Here is a 22,261-nt window from a genome sequence, read left to right as displayed (position 1 = left end):
CCTCCCCATTTTTATCTGAGGGAGAAAGAAAAAGAACTGAAGTTGAGGCCGAGCATGGTGGCTTATGCCTGTAATCCCAGTACTTTGGGAGGCAGAGGTGGGTGGATCACCTGAGGTCAGGAGTTTGAGACCAGCCTGGCCAACATGGTGAAACCCCGTCTCTACTAAAATTATAAAAATTAGCTGGGTGTGGCAGCGTGCACCTGTAGTCCCAGCTACTCGGGAAACTGAGACAGGAGAATCACTTGAACCAGGGAGGTAGAGGTTGCAGTGAGCCGAGATGGCACCACTGCATTCCAGCCTAGGCGACAGAGAGAGACTCCATCTCCAAAAAGAAAAAAAGTAAAGTTGAGTAGGGTGTGTGCTTTCAAATAGCCAATGGGAAACTTTTGGTCTTAGTTCACAGTTCATCTTTGCTTCCTCTGCACAGAACACCCCCAAGTTAGGCATCCAAGCCTGGCCCACAGATCAAGCTGGCTTAGTGCTGGGAACTCAGTGCCTCTGGCTGTGAGGTGGACCCAGCATGGCTCAGGAGGCCACTGAAGTTAAGGCATGGATCCCATGTGTTAGTTAAGCACTTCTGATGGAACTAGCTTTTAGTGACGTTTAAAAAATTACACATGGTTTAGTTCCATTTTTGTGAAGTTACCTTGAGGCTTAGGATATTAATGGGCTTGATTAGCACAGCTTGACTGGGATTACAATTTTGATATCCTCTTCTCCTGGCTGCCCAGTGGGACTCATGCCACGAGGCTCAATGTTTCTTAATGATGGGCATTGGAAAGTGTATTTTTCCACTTTCTTTGTATATGTGGTTAATAAATATCTTTATTACTCCTGCAAGCTAACCAAAGCCTTAAAGAGTCCCTGTGGTTAAACAGAATTTGCAATGAATGTATTTGTAAGAAAAACATGGTCAAGGCTTGGAGCTTAGCTCCACACACCTTTTCCTTTCAAAAGAACCTCACTGGGCTTCAGTTCTTGTGACAGAAAGAGCTTTATGCCTCAGGAAACTTTCATGTCTCTTGCCTCTTTCTGGATGCCTAAGTAGAAATTATTATCTGGATATTATTTTTCCAGGACTTTTATCGAATTCCTTTTTAATATTGTTAGTGTAACCATGTCATTATGTTAACCAGATGGAATGTTGCAGAATAACCAAATTGGTGAAGCTTTTGGATATTGACTTCATTGGTCAGGTGGGACAGCTTTTGTCTAATGCCTCTGCGTTGTTGTTTTTTTGAGATGGAGTCTCGCTCTGACGCCAGGCTGGAGTGCAGTGGTGCAATCTTGGCTCGCTGCAACCTCCATCTCCCGGGTTCGAGAAATTCTTCTGCCTCAGCCTCCTGAATAGCTGAGACTACAGGTGGGCGCCCCCACGCTCAGCTAATTTTTGTATTTTTAGGAGAAACAGAGTTTCATCATATTGGCCAGGATGGTCTCGATCTCCTGACCTCATAATCTGCCTGCCTCAGACTCCCAAAGTGCTGGAATTACAAGAGTAAGCCACATGCCTGGCCTGATGCCTCTGTTTTTAAAGGCCGAGGAAGGTAACCCCTTTATTCCTTCATTCATTCTGCGCTGTCATCACATGCTTATTATGTGCAAGGCACTACACTAGGTTCTCTGAGAACACAACAGTGGCAAAGTCTTACTCTTAAGGGGCTTACAGTCTGATCAAGGAAGTAGCATGTGTACACAGTGAAATTCTACAAGGCCATATGCAATGGTGTCATAAGAGTGCTAAAACCAAAACGCTATGGGTATTCTGAAGTGGAAGAGGTAATCTTTTCCTTAGATTTAATTTTAATTTTGAGATACAAAATATACACACAGACATCATGAAAATTTTAACATGAAAAAGATAAAACACCACAGTTCTCTGTCCTTAAATTCTTCTCAGAAGCAACTACTGTTGATAGCCTGTTATTTTTACAGGTGTTTTCTGTGTAGATGAGAGAGGTAGGCAAAGAGGAGTGGTTAGGAGTAGGGATCTCAAGACTGCTTAACTGGGATTAGTTCCCAGTTTTTCCTTGACACTGGACAATTTATGCGTCCTTGTGAGCCTTACTTCCTCTAAATGGTGGATATTGACAGTATCTACCTAATAGGTTGGTCCTGCTATATGCAATTTGACAACCTATTTTTTTTCTACGTGTTATATTGTGAATATCATTCCATGTCCACGCACTTTGCAACAGTCATTCTTCGTGACTGTTGCACAGAATTCCATTGCGTGATAACCCTTACTGAATTATTTCTTTATTGCTTGAAATATGGTTTTTTAAATTCAGAAAATGTTACTTTTCTTTGAGGTTATGAGGGCATTCTGAGGGAGGAGACAAACATTTGAGCTAATTTGAAGGATGGTTATGAATTTGTGGTTTACTGTTAGGCAGAGGGCATTCCAGGTTGGCAAAGAAAGAGGCAGGAATTAATTTATTCTTTCAGTAAATATTTACCGAATGCTTACTGTGTGCAGTAATGAAGTAGAAACTAGAAATAGAGTAATGAACAGGAAACAGTCCCTGTTCCAGAGCGGCCTTGGGCCTGGTGATATACATATCTGAGTAAACGCTAATAGAAGAGTGTGGCTAGAATTGGAGGTGCATTTAAATGAGAACATTGTTGCTTGACTTTTTCAGGTGATGGGCCAAGAGTGGTGTGTTCTGCAGCCTCCCTGTCCCTCAGTAAAAATTTGCCAAGTCATCTAGCAAAGATATTTGTGGAAGTAACTTAGCTCCCGTGGAATTTTGACATAAACCAGCCATCTTAATCTCAAAGGGGCTCCTGAGTCATACCTACTCTTTGGAGGTAGACACTGATACCAAAGCAGCCTCACTTTAGGAGAAAAGAGGGAGAGTTGTGAAATATTACGCATCATTTAAGTAAATGTATGGCAGAACGATGGGGCAGGGAAAGTGAAATGGCATCCATGCCTGGGTTGAGGAGATCTGAGATTTTTTCAATCTAGTAATCACAAAATCAAACAATCTCAAGTTCATGAGCTGAGGGAAGCAGTGTAGTGAGCTCAAACATGTTTTTGGAATACTTACTCTAATTTTCTGAATAAAGAATGCCACCAGCAATTTTTTAACTACCATAACTTTCTAAGGTACGAGAGTATGGTGTAGATCCAAAAGAAGGATAATAAAGCAGAAGGCTGAGGCAGCCTGGGAAACATCTCTTTAGATTGTTCCCTGCAACAATTCTTTTTCACCGTTCTCCATCCTCAGTAACACAGACCCCGTGATTCAATGAAATGCAAGGCCAAAGACACTGAGTAGGTAGGGACTGCTTGAAGAGATCTGGCAGAAGAGGTTCACTTTGAGGCATTCATCCAATTCATCGCTATTTGGATATGGTTCTGGAAGCAAGGCTTTCACACTGTGGTCAGAGGCCGCATGTGTCTCATTAGTATGATAACATAAGCATAAATCCCAGACATAGTCCAAGGCGGAATTCATGCCATAAAAGGTGTGTCTATTTCTCTAGCAACAGAAATATTTGAAAGCAATAGCGATAGTTCCATATATGTCAAAGAAGAGGATGTTCCCAGAAAGAAGCAGATAATGTCAAAGTAAACTGATCAAGATAAAACAGTAATTTTAATCAATTTATGGCCATATTAGTTGTTAAGATACAATGTTGGATGGTATCGTCTGCTGGAGATGGAAGAAATAGGACTTCATTACAGTTAGTTGAATTGATTTCTTTTCATGTTAATGCACAACTCAGTCCAAGGAGGATGCTGCCAAGAATAATATAGAATATTCTAAAGTCTACGGTAAAAGTCTACAGAAATTTCTATTTTTACTAAGTTCTTGAAAGAAGGAAACTGTGGCAGGCAGTAAATTAATCCTGTTATAAAAAGCCACTGCCGCTTACATAAAGTCTGTTCGTGTGTGTGTGTGTGTGTGTGTGTGTGTGTGTGTGTGGTGTGTGTACGTGTGGGAGGTGTGTGTGTGTGGCGTGTATGTATGTGCGGTAGGTGTATGTGTGGTATGTGTATGTGTTTGTGTGTACATGTGTTTGTGTGTGTATGTGTATGTATGTGTTTGGTGTGCGTATATGTGTGCATGTGTTTGTGTGTATGTTTGTGTGCATAATGTGTATGTGCATGTGTTTGTGTGTGTGTATGTATGTATGTGGTGTGTATGTATGTATGGTGTATGTGTTTGTATGTGTGTGCGTTTGTGTGTGTATGTGTATGTATGTGTGCTATGTGTATATGTGTGCATGTGTTTGTGTGTATGTTTGCATGTGTATGTGTGTGTGCATGTGTTTGTGTGTGTGTGTATTCTGGCCTGGGCTGTCACTCCTTTTTCCATTGCTGTTTCCAATTGCTTAAGTGTGGCATTTGAATGTCAGGGGACTGAATAAGATTGAAACTGATTTCTTTTGTTTTTGAAAATGAAAAATGATACTTATGCTCTACTTTGTAACACAGTCTAATGAGCTATTTCTGCTTTATTTTATGTTAAACTGAACATGTTAATATCTACCTGTTTTCAACACATAAAACTACCAAGGTCAGTGGTTCAAAGTTTGAAAGTACTGATATTAATGAAAATAGAGGGACAGTTTCCCAAACTTGCAATCTCTACGAATCTATAAAGAGAAAACTTCTGAAACAGACTGATTAACAGACCCATGGAAGCAGAAGCCCTTCCCGGAACCTGGCCTTACTTTGAGGGTCCTAGGCACTTCTTTTAGGTTTTTCAGAGAGCCAATGATGCAAAGATCAAACTATCATGAATTTTTAGTATAAAAGAATTTATATGTATCAAGAAGAGAAGTTAACCTCCAGGAAAATCACAGACGAGTAGAGTAAATTAAAAATAAGATACAGTTCATAAAGACAAAGTTAATTAAAAATAAAAAAAAACTGAAAAAACAAATTTAAAGCTTATATAAAAATAAACATGATTGTTCATTTATTTATTTATTTATTTATTTTTGCTGAGGAAAGTAGGTTTTAAATTCCTCAAGAGTAATTGCATTTTATAGATTACAGCTTAATAGTAATTAATAATTATGGAAAACTAAGAGGTTTTTCTACATTCTTCTGATATGGACCACAAAGAGATATAGTGAGTCATAGTTTTGTAAATTGTTGAATTATTTAAAAGTGAGAAGACTAATTTTAAAAGTACAGTTTTCACATGAGAATAAATGATTAGTGATTTTCCCTCCATTTTTTTTTCTTTGAGGAAGCTTCTCCATTGCCCGGGTTAGAGTGCAGTGGTGTGATTATGGCTCACTGCAACCTTGAACTCCTGGGCGCAAGCAGGCCTCCCACTTCAGTGTCCCAAGTATAGTAGCTGGGACTACAGGCATGCACCACCATTACCAGCCATGTTTTTCATTTTTTTGTGGAGATGGGGTCTCACGATGTTGCCTAGCTTGGTCTCAAATTTCTGGTCTCAAGCAATCCTCCTATCTCTGCCTCCCAAAGTGCTTGTATTGTAGGTGTGAGCCTGATTAGTGATTTTGAAATCAGCAAATACCATGACACAAACCAAAGCAACCTATCAAGTCCTTCCCTCTACAAATGCTAACTCTTCACTTTCATAGAAGACAAAACCACTAAGATGAGTGGGCTAATAAGCAATTTTAATGTTTGAGCTTTTCTTAGCTCCCACTTGGCCGCTAATTATTCTTATTCATCATAATGGTAAGGGAGCAAGTTTTATTTCGGTAGGCTTAGAACTGTGGATTTTGATGCAGGGCTCTTTATACTCTTAATGAAATAGATCTAATTTCTAGTATAATTTGTCTGATAGTTTAAGAAATTATGCATGAGCATAAAAGCTTTATTTCCTCACGTGCAATTATGAGAGGCAATGTGGTGTTACTCTCTCAGATCAGAGACAATTATGGAAGATAAACATGGTCAAACTTGAGCACAAGGATTTGGGTTTTAAGTACAACTTTATATGGGTATATTTGTAAGATGATGAAGAAAGTATTAAAAGATATTTTAAAGGAGGAAAAAGCATTGCTATTCTTTCTCTAGAATTCAAACTGTGTTCAGACAGGATGAGTGTAGAAAACTCAGTGAAACTTTTAATACTGTTACTAACATTTGATATGACATACTGTTTAATACTGTTACTAATATTTGATATGAAAATATGTATGGACTATTACTAATATATAATATAAATTTACGTATACTGTTTAATACTGTTGCTAATGTTTAATCTGATATGTACATATGGTAACATAGATAACAGAATCCTACCTTTGTATACTAAATTAAAAGGCAATGAATTTTTAAACTAATGTCTAAAAAAACCAAACCAAGATCTTAGTAATCATCTGCTCCAACTCATAGTTTACAAATAGTATTTCCAGTTGTTTGGAGAAAGCAGAAAATTCAGACCAAAGTCTTTCTTCCTTTATAAATAAGATGGTTTTACCAGATTTTTTCCTTAGATTGGTTTCAAAATTTTCGTAAACTGAGTAGTAGTTATGATTTTCTAATACAAGTCCTTATAATCTGTTACCCTGTAAAAGTCCGGTTTTCTTGAGGTGTTACCCTAAAATCACATTCTTTTAAATAATTTATTTAATGAAATCAATGTAGAATACAATGTTTCTGTTTCTCTTTCTTGAAGTGTGAGGAATATTTGACTGATCAATTCAGCGTTGTGCTGACACACTGCAGCAATGTTAGCCTTTACACATCTCAGGATAAAAACATAATGTTAAAACATGTCTAAATGGGAGAGCATATTTTCTTATTTGAAATGTATTTCTGTTAGCCTTTCCTGTCACAGATATGTGAGCATGCTTTGGTGTGCTTTAAGAATCTAACGCAGGAGCTACGTGAATAGAATAGGTATGTAAGCATATGTCTTGACTTTCTGAATGGTGATGGGAGAGACTGGCATCATCCTTCTTGAAGAAATAATTTTTGTAACTTTCTGAAGGAAACACCTGGGACAACCTCTAGTGGGTGCAGAGGTGAGACGACGGGGAGAGGAAGAGAATGTTCTTGTTCTGACTGTCTGCTGCTCTAAAGCATCACTGTTTGAGACATTTATAATTTCAATTGAATGTAAAACACAGAGTAGAAGATGGGGGAAAGAATTCTACATGAATAGACAATGAATCGGGTGACATAACAGCCATTTTCCCGTCTCTGATTCCTTTGATAGATTTACTTCCTTAGGGAAAAAAATCTATGGTTGTTTAACTTTTTTCCTGCTCTATTGTAAACATAGAGCTGTTTCTTTGCAGCTGTTTCTCTTTTTTTCCGTTTATAAAATGACCATATTTTTGAAAGAATGTCCTCTTAAAAGCAATCAATTGCTTCAGAGTACAGAAGGAAAATTATCAAAGATACAAACAATTTCTAGAATCACTGGATTGACAGAACTATTTTGTCACTTGGTATTAAAGTTGCTTATTCGGAGTAATGTTTACCCATCTACTGCTGTGGCAACTGTTAAAATAAACAAAGCTCCTTGAGGCAATAAAGAGCATTTAAAATATACTTAGTAGACACGGAGGTTCTAAGCATTTAAGGCACTGTTGCCTAGGCCATTAATAGTGAGACCTTGTTTGGCCTTGCTCAAGGGATAAAGGAACTGGGAGGGCACATCATCCTAAAAATTCAGCTCTGAGAGCACTTACCTTTAATAGCATCATCTAAAATTACTGCCTTGAGCTACTATAGAATGGCAAACTAAAGTGTGCGTAAACCTCTCTGTGATCATAGTGCAGTAATAGGAAAATTATTCTATATATATTGCAACACAAGTATTTTTGCAAATGTTATGTGGCCACCTTAACCATTTCATATTTGCAAGAGATTTTCCCTCTTTCTGTATTGATACATTGTAAGTTGTTCACGTCAAATTGATCATTTTTCCTGCTTCTAGAGTTTTTTCCAAATTGCATACCATCTTTCATCTTTAGAAAATAACGCTCATGGGGCTGGCTGGGTGCGGTGGCTCAGGCCTGTAATCCCAGCACCTTGGGAGGTCTAGGCAGGTGGATCATGAGGTCGGGAATTTGAGACCAGCCTGGCCATGATGATGAAACGTTGTTTCTACTTAAAAAAAGAAATTAGCTGGGCGCGATGGTGGGCTCCTGTGATCCCAGCTACTCGAGAGGCTGAGGCAGGAGAATCACTTGAATCTGGAAGGCAGAGGTTGCAGTGAGCCAAGACCTCATCACCGCACTCTAGCCTGGGTGACAGAGCAAGACTCCAAAAAAAAAAAAAAAAAAAAAAAAAGGAAAAGCAAAGCAAAGAAAATACATGAATGAGGCAATCCAAGTGTTTACAATTCACATGGCAGTATTAATGTTTATAAAGCAGGTCACTTGATAACTTGCTATCTCAGTTTTTGGTTGTGAGCTCTTCAGGCCTGGTAAGGTCTTTTGTTTGGAGAATTACTGTCAACTGTTGTGTTATTTCGGATGGTTAAAATCAGGTAGAAATAGTGGAAATGACAGTGCTGAAACACCTTAGCTAAGGCAAATAATCTTTTTCCTTTGAACACATTGGCCTGAAATTTTGCTGTTCTGTCAACAGTAACACTGTTGCTGCCAGAGGATGGTGGTACAGCTCCCTGAGAGGCCACCAAAAAGTTAGGTATCAGGACGTTGTGCAGCAAGAATAGGATCCCTCCTTATGGAAAGGAATGAATGTGCTTTAAATGTCTCCTACTTTTCCTGTGTTCTGTTCATTAGAAGTGAGTCTGTAGGTACAGCCCACATTCAAGAAGAGGCAGTCGCACAAATGACCACGCTCCACCCTTGTCCTCTTCACAGCTTGTTGGACTTTGCTATAAATCATGGTAACTAAAAGGTTGTGATGTGGGAACCAAGACCAGGCTCTGTTCTTCCACTCCCCAAGCTAATCATAGGAAATCTTCCTTTTAATATATGTATTTTGATTGCAAATAATATAAAGCCTTACATAGCACAGTTATAAAACTGAAACAACAACATACATACAGAGCATTTGCCATCATGTTCACAGAAGGTCCTGTGCTAAGTGCAGAGGGTGTGCGAAGGGGTCTGAGGCAGTGGTGCCGGCCTTGGCCTCACTGAGCCCTTGACATTTAACTAGGGAGAAAGATACACAGAGTAAGGATGTGTACGGTGGTGAGGTCATGCACTTCTTGATGACAGCACAGACTCAGGATCCCAACTGCAGGGACTGAATCCTAAGCCAGGCTACGTAGTTGTACCCACTGGGCCTGATTCTTCACATGTAAAAAGAAATGACAGACTCTGTAAAATGAGGATAATAATTACAAGAGTTCATGGACATGAAATGCATAGATCCAGACTTGACACACAGTAAGCACATTTCTATGGGCTATTGCTAACATAAATGAATAGATACATGCACTATGCATGTCCTTTAAGAGGGTCAGATCACACAAGTAACTTATTTTTCTCTTGATCCAGAAATTCACAGAATTAGATAATTTCATTGCCCAACATGGATTAACATTTAAAGATCTCACCTGGGCTAAAAAAAAAAAAAAAAAAAAAAAGAGAGAGAGAGAGAAATGTTCCCATCTATTACATTTTTATTTGGGGTCCATGTCAATTGGTATGTTGTTATTGCCACCAGAAATTCTGCATACCTTGATACCCTGTGGCTTTTTTTTTAGATGTCCTCAAGTTGTTTTCATTTTGTTTTTACTCATCCATTCATTCATTTTGTAAGCATGATTCCCTATTATGGAGCAGATTCAATAATGGGTATGGAGATGACAGAGATAACAAAGGTTCTACCCTACCCTGAAAGGCCTCACTGACGTAGAAGTACATGCAAGGGATGCTGGATGAGATGTACACTTGAGGATGCACCGGGGAGTAAGACATCTCATTGGAGGAGGGTATGGTCCTGGTTAGCTTCCAGGAAAGGAAACATGAGCTGTGCAGGAAAATGCCTGATGCAGAAAGGCCAGGGCAGATTCAGGTGATGTGGTTTTGCAGTAGCATGGAAAGCAGGATGGGCTCAGGTGGGAAACTGGAGCTGCTAACATAGCAGGAGCCAGGCAACCCCAAACACAGGGAGAGAATGATCACTTCCATGGCCACTCGGAGGGAAAACCAAAGTCCTCAGAGCTCTCGCAAGACCCGGCACGGTCCGGCCTCCTGGAGGCCTCTGCTTGCACACTGGGCTCTCTGGGGTTGTCTTCAGCAGGTTGGAGCGACCAGGCTTGCTTCCACTTTGCATGAGTGCTTCTCCCACGAGAATTGACAGGGATTACCTCCCTCACCTCTGGGCTTCAACCTCACCTCTCCCTGTACACCTCCTTCATTGCTCCTGAGGCAATGAAGCCTGCCTCCCCTCTCCTAGGCTATGGCTTTCCCTTCTCTGGATGGACTTCTTGTGGACATAGCACTTCCTTTCCGACATATCACATGCTTTGCTACTGACTATGCTCATTGTTTACCACTGTCTTCCCACCAGAATGTCAGCTCCCAAAGGCAAGGTACATTCTGTCATTTCCGTTTTGCTCTCTGCTGTAGCCCAAATGCCTAAGACAAGGCCCTCCACACGGTGTGTGCTCACTACATGTTTGTTGGCAGATGAATGACCAAATGTCTCTACAATGTTCTGTAAGGGACTTCAACTCTGGATGAGAAATAAGAAGCAGAAGGGGAAAAGCATCTGGAAGGAGAATCCTAGCTTGCGTTCTTGTTGTAGATTGCCTGTTTTAGGTGTCTGCCTGTCACTCCAGTCTGCGGTGTGAACATTTCTTTCTGTTTTGAATTTTTAAGAAAGGAGGTTGACATGAGGGCAGTGGTGTAGAAAGCTACAAATATGCGTGTGACTCCTTTGGAATAAAAAGAACTTCTTGTGGATTCCTGTCCTCTTCCCCCCATGCATTTTGCTTTATTGCGTTTTTATTATAATAAAAATGCACTTTATTGCATTTTGCTTCTTTTTTGTTTGACTTTTAGAGTCAGCCATGGAAACAGGGACCACGAGTCCTAATGCAGACTCTTGGCTGGAGTGTGCTATGCTCCTGTTGTTCGCATTCTGGGATTAGTGCTTCTTGATCTGTTCTTCCCGTCTGGATACCCGTCACTCACACCCTGAAGTGTTCCCCAGCCTGGACTGCGTCCTAGTCCCACATGCTCAGCAGTTCTGTGAAAAGGAGCACTTGGCCCCAGTCTGTTCCCCTGGTTTCCTCTGTTCAGTCTCCTGGGCCTCCCCTTCTTGCTTCCAGCTTCTTGGTTGTGACAGCACATTCATTGCATGTCCACAGGTTGACTTCCTTTGTTCTTGCTGGGCTGAGGCCCTTCTGCAAGGGCCTGCAAAGACATCCTTACCAGCAGTCACATCCTTACCAGCAAAGTCATTCTTACCTAGCCTCCCCAGGAGCAGTAGGTTGCACCATATTGTCTAGGTGTGCAGTAGAGTGTACCATCTGTTTATGTAAAACACAGTTCACACAAGGACAAAATTACCCCACAATGCATTTCTCAGAACATATTGCTGATGCTAAGAGGTCCATGACTGTATTTGTGTCTTCTTCAATTTCTGTTATCAATGTTTGATAGTCTTCCATTTATAGGTCTTTAACCTCCTTGGTTAGATTTATTTCTAAATATTATTTGTAGCTAGTATGAGTGAGATTTCTAAAATTTCTTTTTCAAATAGTTCATTGTGAGTGTATAGACAATACTCTGATTTTCTTGTGTTGATTTTGTATTTTGCAACTTTACAGAATTAAATCTTTCTAAGTTTTTTGGTTGAGTCTTTAGGATTTTCTCTGTATAAGATTATGTCATCTGCAAACGGGCAAATTTGTTTTGCTTCTTCCTTTCCAACTTTGATGCATTGATTTCTTTTCTTGTCTAATTTCTCTGTCTAGGACTTCCTGTATCACAATGAATAGAAGTGCCAAGAGTAGGCATCCTTGTCTTGTTTCTGGTCTTAGAAGAAGAGTTTTAATTCTCATTGTTGAGTATGATAGTAGCTGTGGGTGTGTTATATATGGCCTTTATTGTGTTGAAGTCCATTTCTTCTATGCCTAATTTGTTGACAATTTTTACCATGAAGGGTGTTGAATTTTGTCAGAGTTTTTCTGCATCTTTTGAGAAGATCATATGGTTTTTGTTCTTTCTGTTAATATGGTGTATCACATTGATAGCTATAGGTATGTTGAACCATTCTTGTGTCCCTGGGATAAAACCCACTTGATCTTGGTGAAGGAGCCTTTTAATGCATTGTTGAGTTGGATTTGTTTATATTTTTTTGAGGACTTTTGCATCTATGTTCATTAAGGACGCTGGCCTGTAATTTTCTTTCTTTGTATTATCCTTGTCTGGTTTTGGTATCAGGGTTATGATGAGCCCATAGGATGAGCATAGAAGTATTCTCTTTTTAATTTTCTTGGAAGAATTTCAGAAGAATTGGTATTATTTCTCTTTAAATGTTTGATAGAATTCATCAGGTCCTGGGATTTTATTTATTTATTCATTTATTATTGAGGGGAGACTTTTATCACTAATTCCAATCTCCTTACTTTTTACTTGTCTGCTCAGATTTTTTATTTCTTCATGATTTCATCATAGTAGGTTGTATATTGCTAGGAATTTATTCATTTCTTCTAGGTTATCCAGTTTATTGATGTATAGTTGTTTATTGGAATCTCTTATAATTATTCATGTTATATCAATGGTAGTGTCTTCTTCTTCGTTTCTGATCTTAATTTTTTGCATCTCCTCTCTTTTCTTCCGAGTTTAAGGTTTGTGGATTTTATTTCTTTTCTAAAAATTAACTGTAGTATTGTTGGCCTTTTCTATTGGTTTTCTAGTGTCTATTTTATTTGTTTCTGCTCTGATCTTCATTATTTATTTACTTCTACCAACTTTGGGCTTAGTTGCCTTTTCTTTTTCTAGTTCCTCTAGGTGGAATGTTAGGTTGTTTGAGGTCTTTCTTATTTTTCATGTAAGCATTTATTGCTATAAGCTTTTCTCTTAGAACTACTTTTGCTGCATTCTCTAAGTTTTGGTATGTTGTGTGTCCAATTTTGCTAATCCCAAGGTATTTTCTAATTTCTCTTTTATTATCTTACTTTCTTCTTTGACTCATTGATTGTTTAGGAGCATGTTTAATTTCCACATATTTGTTTAATTTCCACATATTTGCAAATTTTCTGAAAATTTTCTTGTTTTTAATTTCTAGTTTCAAACCATTGTGGTTGGAAAAGACACTTGATATGATTTCAGTCTTTTAAAAATTGTTGACACTTCTTTTGTGACCTAACATATGTGCTATTCTGAGAGTCATCCGTGTGTGCTTAAGAAGAATGTGCATTCTGCTGCTGTTGAATAGAATGTTCTGTATATGTCTCTTAGGTTCATTTGGTCTAAAATGTAGTTTAAGTCTGATGTTTTCCTATGAATTTTCTGTCTGGATGCTCTGTCCATTTCTAAAAATGGGTATTGAAGTCCCTACTATTATTACATTATAGTCTGTATTTGTTATATCTATTGATATTTGCTTTGTATATATACATGTTTCAATGTTGGGTGCATATATATTAACAACCATTACAATTGATCCCTTTATCACCATGTATTGACCTTCTTTGTCTCATTTTACAGTTCTTAAGGTCTATTTTATCTGATATAAGTCTAACTATCTCTGCTGTCTTTTGGTTTTCATTTGCATGGAATATCTTTTTCCATTCTTCCACCTTGAGTCTCTGTGTATTCTTTTTTTTTTTGAGACGGAGTTTCGCTCTTGTTACCCAGGCTGGAGTGCAATGGCGCCATCTCGGCTCACCGCAACCTCTGCCTCCTGGGTTCAGGCAATTCTCCTGTCTCAGCCTCCTGAATAGCTGGGATTACAGGCACGCACCACCATGCCCAGCTAATTTTTTGTATTTTTAGTAGAGACGGGGGTTTCACCATGTTGACCGGGATGGTCTCGATCTCTCGACCTCGTGATCCACCCGCCTCGGACTCCCAAAGTGCTGGGATTACAGGCTTGAGCCACCGTGCCCGGCCTTCTACGTATTCTTAAATATGAAGTCAGTTCCTTGTAGGCGGCATATACGTGGGTCTTTTAAAAAATTCATTCATTCGTGCTATGTCTTTTGATTGGAGAATTTAATCCATTTACATTCAAGGCAATTTTTTTTTCTTAAAGAAAGCATGCTTACATTTGTCTTTTACTGCTAGATTTCCCCATTGACCTAATAGGACCTACTGGAGAAAAAAAAGTTCCTTTTTGTTTTTATATATTTAGTTGGTACAAGTTCAATTTTGTTACATAGATAAATTGCCTAGTAGTGAAGTCTGGGCTTTTAGTGTAACCATTACCTGAATAGTATACATTGTATTAAGGAATTGTTGGTAGTTAAGGACTTACTACTGTCATTTTGTTTATTGGCTTTTGATTGTTTTGTACTTCAGTTTGTTCATTTTTTTTCTCATTTGCTCTCTTCCTTTGTGATTTGGTGATTTCCTCTAGTGGTATGCTTTGATTTTGTACTTTTTGTCTTTTTTTGTATCTACTGTAGGTTTTTGCTTTGTGGTTACCATGAGGCTTACATAAAGCATTTCACAGTAGAACAAAGTATTTTAAGTGGATAACAACTTAACCTCAATCGCATATAAAAAGTCTGCACTAGGGCAGGCATGGTTGCGCTCATCTGTAATCCCAGTAATTTGGGAAGCTGAGGCAGGCAGATTATTTGAGGTCAGGCGTTTGAGACCAGCCTGACCAGCGATCTCTAGTAGAGATGGTTGAAACCCCATCTCTACTAAAAATACAAAAATTAGCCTGGTATGGTTGCATGTGCCTGTAATCCCAACTACCTGGGAGGCTGAGGCAGGAGAATCACTTGAATCCAGGAGGTGGAGGCTGCAGTGAGCCAAGATTGTGCCACCACACTTCAGCCTGGGCAACAGGGTAATATTCTGTTTCAAAAAAAAAAAAATAGTCTGCACTTTTATAATCCATCCCCAATGACATTTTATGTGTTTGGTGTCACAATTTATGTTTTTGTACTATGTATACCTTAAATTATTGTAGCTATTATTATTTTAAGTAATTTTGTCTTTTACCTTCTTCATATTTCTTGGTTAGATTTTAAGACCAGTGATGATGTATTTTAATTATCTGTTTCTCATCTTACCCAACATAGTGAGGAATGTAGAATAAATACCCAGTTTATTACTTTTTAATTGGCATGTCTATTTAGGAAGTGAACTGATCCAGTGACATCTGATACCATCTTTCATTATGCTCCTCTGGTTTTGTCAACCTACTTTTGTTAAAGACTTTCTCATTCTCTTCTCTCTTTTCATCCACAGCATGTGCATTCCGATACAATGGTCTCTCCTTTGTCTACCTTATCTACCTCTTGCTCATTCCTCTGTTCTCAGAACCAACAAAAACAACGATGCAAGGTAAGAGACTTTTGCTATTCTATACCACAGAGTTATATACAGTCTGAATGTATTTTGCTGGGCTCCTTGGAATTGTCATTATCTAATGACAGATATGATATCTATCCAGCAGGGCTAGTACGGCATGGAGTGGATGTCAAACATTTTAACAATTACACTAAGTAGAGCTGTATAGAAGTTGTTTGTGATGTATGTTTTTGTCACTTACATGGTTAATAAATTCCCTATTAGGACTTCATAGTAAACATGGCAGTATCACTGGAATGTTTTGGCTAGTTAACACTAACTCAAAGTATTGTCAATAAAATAAGACAAATGGATGAAAACATTGGCACATGCATTTGTCTGTTGGGTTGTGGAGAGAATATGGTGGTAATTGGAAGAGGCAGAGCAGTATTTGACATTTCTGAGCCACTTACCAGGAGAATGACATGGGAAGCCTGGTCCCAGCCGTGACTTCCTACATTAGTTAAAGTTTCTTAAATAAGTCTCAATAACATACTGAAAGAGAATAATTTGATTTGGAGGTGTAGTTCCTCAGGTGTGTTTCCGCAACACTTTAGATCCTATTCTGGTTACTCTATAAGAACCTCAAGGCATAGAATACAGAGTAGTGACTATAATTTTTAAGGTTCTAATTAGGAAACATGTTCTGGCTTGTGAATTTTTCAACTTGAAGTTTTACACAAGTATTAAAATTAAATGATAGTGAGTTAATTTAACAAACTGTTGTTCTTCAAAACACCACCGTTATGAGAAGTGTGGCCTGTTCCAAATGTCTTAGGTGAGTGCAATGGCCATATGTTTACAAGAAAGGAAAAGGAAGTTGTTTGACCCCATCTATGGAGTGGTGTGGGAAAGGTCATTAGTGATTTCCTCGTTAGTGATGAACTCTTTAGAAAAAGAAGTAAAAACCACAGTGTACACAGAACAACAACTAATGACTTAATTTTTCCCATTCTCCCTGATTCTCTGTAAAATTTATAGGCACATTATGATCATTCATCGTAGTAGTTATGACTGCAGATACCATGTTGATGTTCATGTCTCTAGATAACAGTATTTCTAAGTCACCTAAATCCTTAATACACAATGTATATAAAGGGTAAAGAAATGTGAGTTTATGCAAATCCTTATAAAACAAAAATACATTGTTAATTGGACACCACCCACCACAGCCTCATTCCTAAAGAATTCAGCATAAACAGAATAGTTTCTGGCCTGAAACAAGATGATAGCATACAGGCAACGACTATTCTATAGTTTGGAGCTCCTTTTTCAAAGAAAGAAGGTTGTGTGTGTATTCACAATAAAGTGCTTTAAAGATGGGTATCTTTATATATCCAGTTAAGTTATCTATCACTTTTACATCAATGTGGCTCTTTATTGTTTTACTTGGAAATCAAGTAACTGAGATTTCCCCCTACATACTTCTGTGATGACCCCTAACTTTTTCTTTTTCCCAAACTAAGCAGCCCTGAATATGAAGCAATATTAGACATGGCAAACAGTTTTACGGTTTATGGACATTAGTTCATTCTATGCCAGGGACTGACATTATTAGGGAGAACCCAGGTGAAACATAAACTCAGAAGAAAAAAATGAATTCTCTCTGCATAAGGAAATATCATGAAGTAAAAAAATGTTACAAGGTCAGTGCACAAATAGGTGCACAGGTGTCTGCTGGCCTGCTCATGATAAGAGAGGAGGGAGGGAGTTGGAAAGGGAAATCCATATGCATCCTTCCACTGAGCATCTGAAAACAGCATTCAGATGACTTATTTTCCTCTTTCTCCATTTTAGTGCCAAGAACCATGACTGACATGCAGCATAACCTCATTTATGTGTTTGTTTGTATAATTGCAAAGGGACTCCAAGTAAGGATATCATAATATTTTTTTCTGAACACATAGCACTCAGAATCCATGCATTTCTAAATCTGTGTTTTGAGACATCTTATGTTAGATAAAGCTTGTCCAACTCATGGCCCATGGGCCACGTGTGGCCCAGGATGGTTTTGAGTGTGGCCCAACACACATTTGCAAAATTTCTTAAAACATTATGAGATTTATGGGAGGACTTTTTTTTTTCCTCATCAGCTATCATTAGTGTTAGTGTATGTTATGTGTGGCCCAAGACAATTCTTTTGGTCTGATGAGGGTTTTTTCTTGTGTGACTATTTTTCCAATGTGTATATTCATAGAGGTAGGTGCCCAGGATGTGGAGAATATTAGTGTAATAACTTGGAAGGCAGTACTTTGCTATCATTCTTGGGGTAGTCTTAAACATAAAATTCCAGTCTCTCCACTGTTCTGTAGACCAGGGTTGTCTACTGTTTTGCTCTCAGTGCCATCAATAGGACAAAGAATATCTGAGTACGATTAGGTGCTTTCCCATGCCTATGTTTAAGCTGAAGATTTGTTGCAAAGCCTTATATACTACTGTGCTGTAGAAGAAGGAAGATGATCAGCAGTCAGTTAAATGACGAAACGTGAAAGAATTTTGTTTTTAAAAATTGGGGTGATGAAAAATGCTTGGAGGCTCAGTACACTTAACTCCTGGATATTATCTGACTAGTGAGGGCTGTAACTTATAGAATCATGGATTTCTAAAGTTGGAACAGCTTTTAGGAGTTACCAAGCCTATTCCAGTAACCAGTGGTAGAATATTCTACAATAGCCACATTGGGAGGGTCACATGGTTTCCTCTTAGATGCTAATGGTGCCAGGGAGCTATCCGTGCCCTAGAAAGTCTATAGTATTATCAGACAGTTGAATACTGTCTGAAATCCACCTGATTTGAATCAACCTGAAATCGACCTCCCTGCAAATCCAAGCTATTGTTTTCAACTTAAAACAGCAAAGAAAGAATTAACAGAGAACCAGAAAATCACTTTATAATACTGTTGGGCAGAAAATTATCAAAAGATTGGGATTTGACTAAATGACTTCCTGTTTTTAGAAATCTAGGTTTTTAGAATTCTTGATTTGTTATTTCAGATCTTGACGTGTGTAATTATCTCAGTAGGTTAAGGCCCCAACCAGAAATCAGGAATCACTCTAAGCACTTTAAAAAGAGAACATTCAACAGAGAGGATTGGTTACTGAAGGGGATGGAAGAGCCAGGAAGCCAAAAGGAATGTTGAAATGACTGGAATATCAGCAAGGCAGGGACATCAGCTGTGGACATCCCAAGCTAGTCATCAAGTACCTATTACTTATCTAATGTCCTCTGCCTTCAGTCTTCATTCAGTGCACAGGATATTCCTAGTTACTAGTGGATGGGATTTCTGGACTGTCTGATAGTGGTTACTGTTGAAACCAATTGAAAAGGGCTCTAGACTTTGGACAATTTCAGAATCAAAAACTAAGAGTTTTTTTTATTTGATGCATAACTGAAAGAAGCACCTATCCCAGATATGTGGGTGGGACCTCCCATGGACACCTGGAAAGGCTGATGGACACAGCTGACCGTGAAGAGGCCCAGCCAAGGCCAGGTTGCACATAGAGCCGTTTCTGGACCTTCTCCTGAGGGTCTAGTGCTCCTGGATGGCCCTCGTTCTTGAGCTCTGCTCATGCCCCTGCCTGTCCTGCCTTGCTGATGTTCCAGTGGCTTCAACATTCCTTCTGGCTTCCTGGCTCTTCCATCCCCTTCAGTAACCAATCCTCTTGTTTAATGTTCTCTTTTTAAAATGCTTAAGAGTGATTCCTGATTTCTTGTTGGGTCCTTAACCTACTGAGATAATTACAGACGTCAAGATCTAAAACAGCAAATCAAGAATTCTAAAAGCCCAGATTTCTAAAAATTTAGTTCCATCCACACTGATTTCCTCTTGAGGCTCTTCTCTCGGTCAGAATCTCTTCTGAAGAGCTGTGCACAGTGTAGGCTGTGGTGTGAGTTGCGAATTCCCTTTCAGGACTGAGCCTCCCATTCCAGCAGCTGGAAGGTACTTCTTTGACCATTCTCCACAAAATCCCTCCCTGGGAATTGGTGGTGGCTGAAGGGTGCTGCTTTTTATTTTATTTTATTTTTTTAATAAGAGATGAGGTTTCACCATGTTGGCCAGGATGGTCTCAAACTGCTAACCTCAGGCGATCTACCCACCTGAACCTCCCAAAGTGCTAGGATTATAGGCACGAGCCACCCAGCCAGGGAGCTGCTTTACACAAACTTCACCTCACCAGCCATAGGCAGCTTGGACCCAGTGACTGTTCAACACAGAGTGCCGAAACCTCAAAGTTGGAAAGTCTCTGAAAGGCTGTACCAGCTCCAGACATCCCAGCAGCAAAGGCCCCCACTGCAAGAGCGTGACAATTTGATCTGTCCCTCTCTGGGGTCCGGATTTCCTCACTCCCTGCAAGGTATCCCTGCAAGGGAACTGCCCCATAATCCCCGTGCCCCAGGAATCCACCTCAGCTTCTGTTGCTGGGAAACCAGATCTCAGAAGGTCTTTGAAGCAGAGACCTCAGTCCCTGGTGGGGCTCCGGGACAGAGGAGTCAGCACAGAGGTGGAGGGACCTTGACACGGAAGTGGCCATCACACGCGGGGAAGGCTGCATACATGGGAGAGGGCAGAGCCAGACGCTGCTATGAGGCCCAGCCTGCAACTGACTCTACCTGGGCCTGGGTGTTACTCCTTTTAGTCAAGTTTTCCCCCACTGCAACTCAAGACTCAAATTCCTCAAGGTTATTAGGCTTTGTGGGGATCAAATAAGCAGACATCATTTTAAGCAAAATATAAAATTACTGTACAAATAGTCACTGTTATTAGTTGTAGAATTCACCCTGGTTTGAACTGACACCTTTATGCTGTCACAGCTCCCTTTGCCTGAGATTCTCTTGCCCAGATTTTGAATGATGGTCTCTTCCCAGAATTCAGGTTTATCTTAGATGTCCCTCCATAAAACCCTCTTCCCTTACCCCATTAACTAAAGCTGTCTTACCCTAGACCCATTTTTATTTTTCATGCCATGGACAGGCTTTATTTTTCTTGGTATTTATACCTTTCCAAAATTATTTTTGAGACAAATCCTTAGCAAGAGCTGGACTTGCAGATCCTGCTACTCAGCTCTTCTGTTTCTCCCCTTGATTCTTCCCACAAACCTCCTCTATGGCGCGACCCCTGCCCCTGCCCCGCGGTGAAATTCCAAACAGTTCCCAGAGCTCCTCCCCTCCTTTCTCAGGTGGGAGTGTCTCATCAGTCTAGTAAGTCCCCCAAACCCCAAGATCATCTCATCATGCTCCTCTCCCTGGGCTTGGCATTCTTTCAACTGTATCCAACTCTCAGCTTCCCCAACATTGATTCTTTCATATCTCCACTGGGTGGGGGCTACGGGTTGAAAATAAATGTTTTTTTTCACAGTATTCATTGGAGAATGAGGGAGTGTTTGGCAGGAAGCCTTGGTTCCTCAGTCTTTTAGGAAGGTCTCACTATAAACCAAGTCAGCGTTTCATGTTAATACATTTATGTAGAGTGTCCTTCCCTTCTAGTATATAAATATCAAGATGGCAAGGATATGCATTTTTGAGCAAAGGGTGCCAGATGTACATAGCAGGTGTTCAGTACATATTTGTAGAATGAATGAATGAATTTTAGTTCCAGTGTCTAGAATTTTAGATGAATGTGTAAACCTAACTCTTACGCTTATATCAGTCTTCATAATAGCAAACATCAGAGAATAGTTATTGCATGCAGCAGTCCTTTGGAGACAGAAGCTTAGGGTATCATAAGCCATGGGATTTGGATTTTAGATTTAATCAGAATTGCAGGATCATGAGTAATTAAAGAAATTAAGACTCTTAAAAATGTTTTATGCTTTCACTTACAAGAATGGGCATTTTATTTAAGAATGCAATACTGTAGGGAAGGAAATGAACATTTTCTTGCTGTTCGCAAACTGTGCTTTGCTTTAGGATTGAGACCGTCCTGCATTAAATTTGTTAACTAATGTATAATTAACTTTGGATTGCCCACAAATTGCAGCTAATGAGGTATTAAGGGTTTTTTGTTTGTTTGTTTTGTTTTGTTTTGTTTTTGTTTTTTGAGACAGAATCTCACTCTGTCGCCCAGGCTGGAGTGCAGTGGTGCAATCTGGGCTCAGTGTAGCCTCTGCCTCCCAGGTTCAAGCTATTGTCTTGCCTCAGCCTCCTAAGTAGCTCAGATTACAGGAGGCACATCACCATGCCCAGCTAATTTTTGCATCTTTTTTTAAGTAGAGACAGGGTTTCACCATGTTGCCCAGACTGGTCTCGAACTCCTAATCTCAGGTCATGCACCCGCCTTGGCCTCCCAGAGTGTTGGGATTACAAGTGTGAGCCACTGTGCCCAGCCCAAGGCATTAAGTTTTTTAACCCAATATATTACAGATTCCTTATACTTTATGATATAGTGAGTACCACATACTGGGCAATATGGTAGAAGAGTTTGTATTTTGTTTGCATGGAGTATAAATATTAAAACATATGCAATATGGCAGAAGGCCACAATAAGTGCTCAGTAAATATTGGCTAACATGCCGAACACAGTGGCATGTGTCTGTAGTCCCAGCTGCTTGGGAGGCTAAGGTAGGAAGATCTCTTGATCCCAGGAGGCCAGTCTAGACAACGTTGCAAAACCCTGTCTCTAATAAATTTTTAAGTGGGCTGTTATTATTTATTTTGAAGTACAACATTATTACCTCGAATGTCAGACAGAAATGCTAGACTTAGAAATCTCATTCTCATTTGTGTGACTATAGCCAGTCTTTACTGGAAGATTTTACTAGCACTCTCTAAGTATTAGCAAAGAAATATGTGATTTCCAAGGTTTTTTGGTATACTGCTCCAAGATATGGCAGGTATGTCTAATTTT

General features: G+C 39.4%; 1 protein-coding gene across 5 annotated transcripts in view; it reads left to right on the top strand.

Annotated features, from left to right (window-relative positions):
- Window positions 1-22,261, top strand: part of PIEZO2 (piezo type mechanosensitive ion channel component 2) — a 442,776-nt gene that overhangs the window by 63,805 nt on the left and 356,710 nt on the right. For all 5 annotated transcript variants that reach the window (XM_074383783.1, XM_074383781.1, XM_074383780.1 and 2 more), the window contains exon 2: window positions 15,316-15,411. In XM_074383783.1, coding sequence (XP_074239884.1) covers window positions 15,316-15,411 — 96 coding nt within the window. The remainder of the gene's footprint in view (window positions 1-15,315; window positions 15,412-22,261) is intronic.

This window comes from Saimiri boliviensis, chromosome 13, assembly GCF_048565385.1.
Source record: "Saimiri boliviensis isolate mSaiBol1 chromosome 13, mSaiBol1.pri, whole genome shotgun sequence".
In the NCBI taxonomy this organism is placed as follows: Eukaryota; Metazoa; Chordata; class Mammalia; order Primates; family Cebidae; genus Saimiri; species Saimiri boliviensis.
This window is presented reverse-complemented; position numbering and strand designations above follow the sequence as displayed.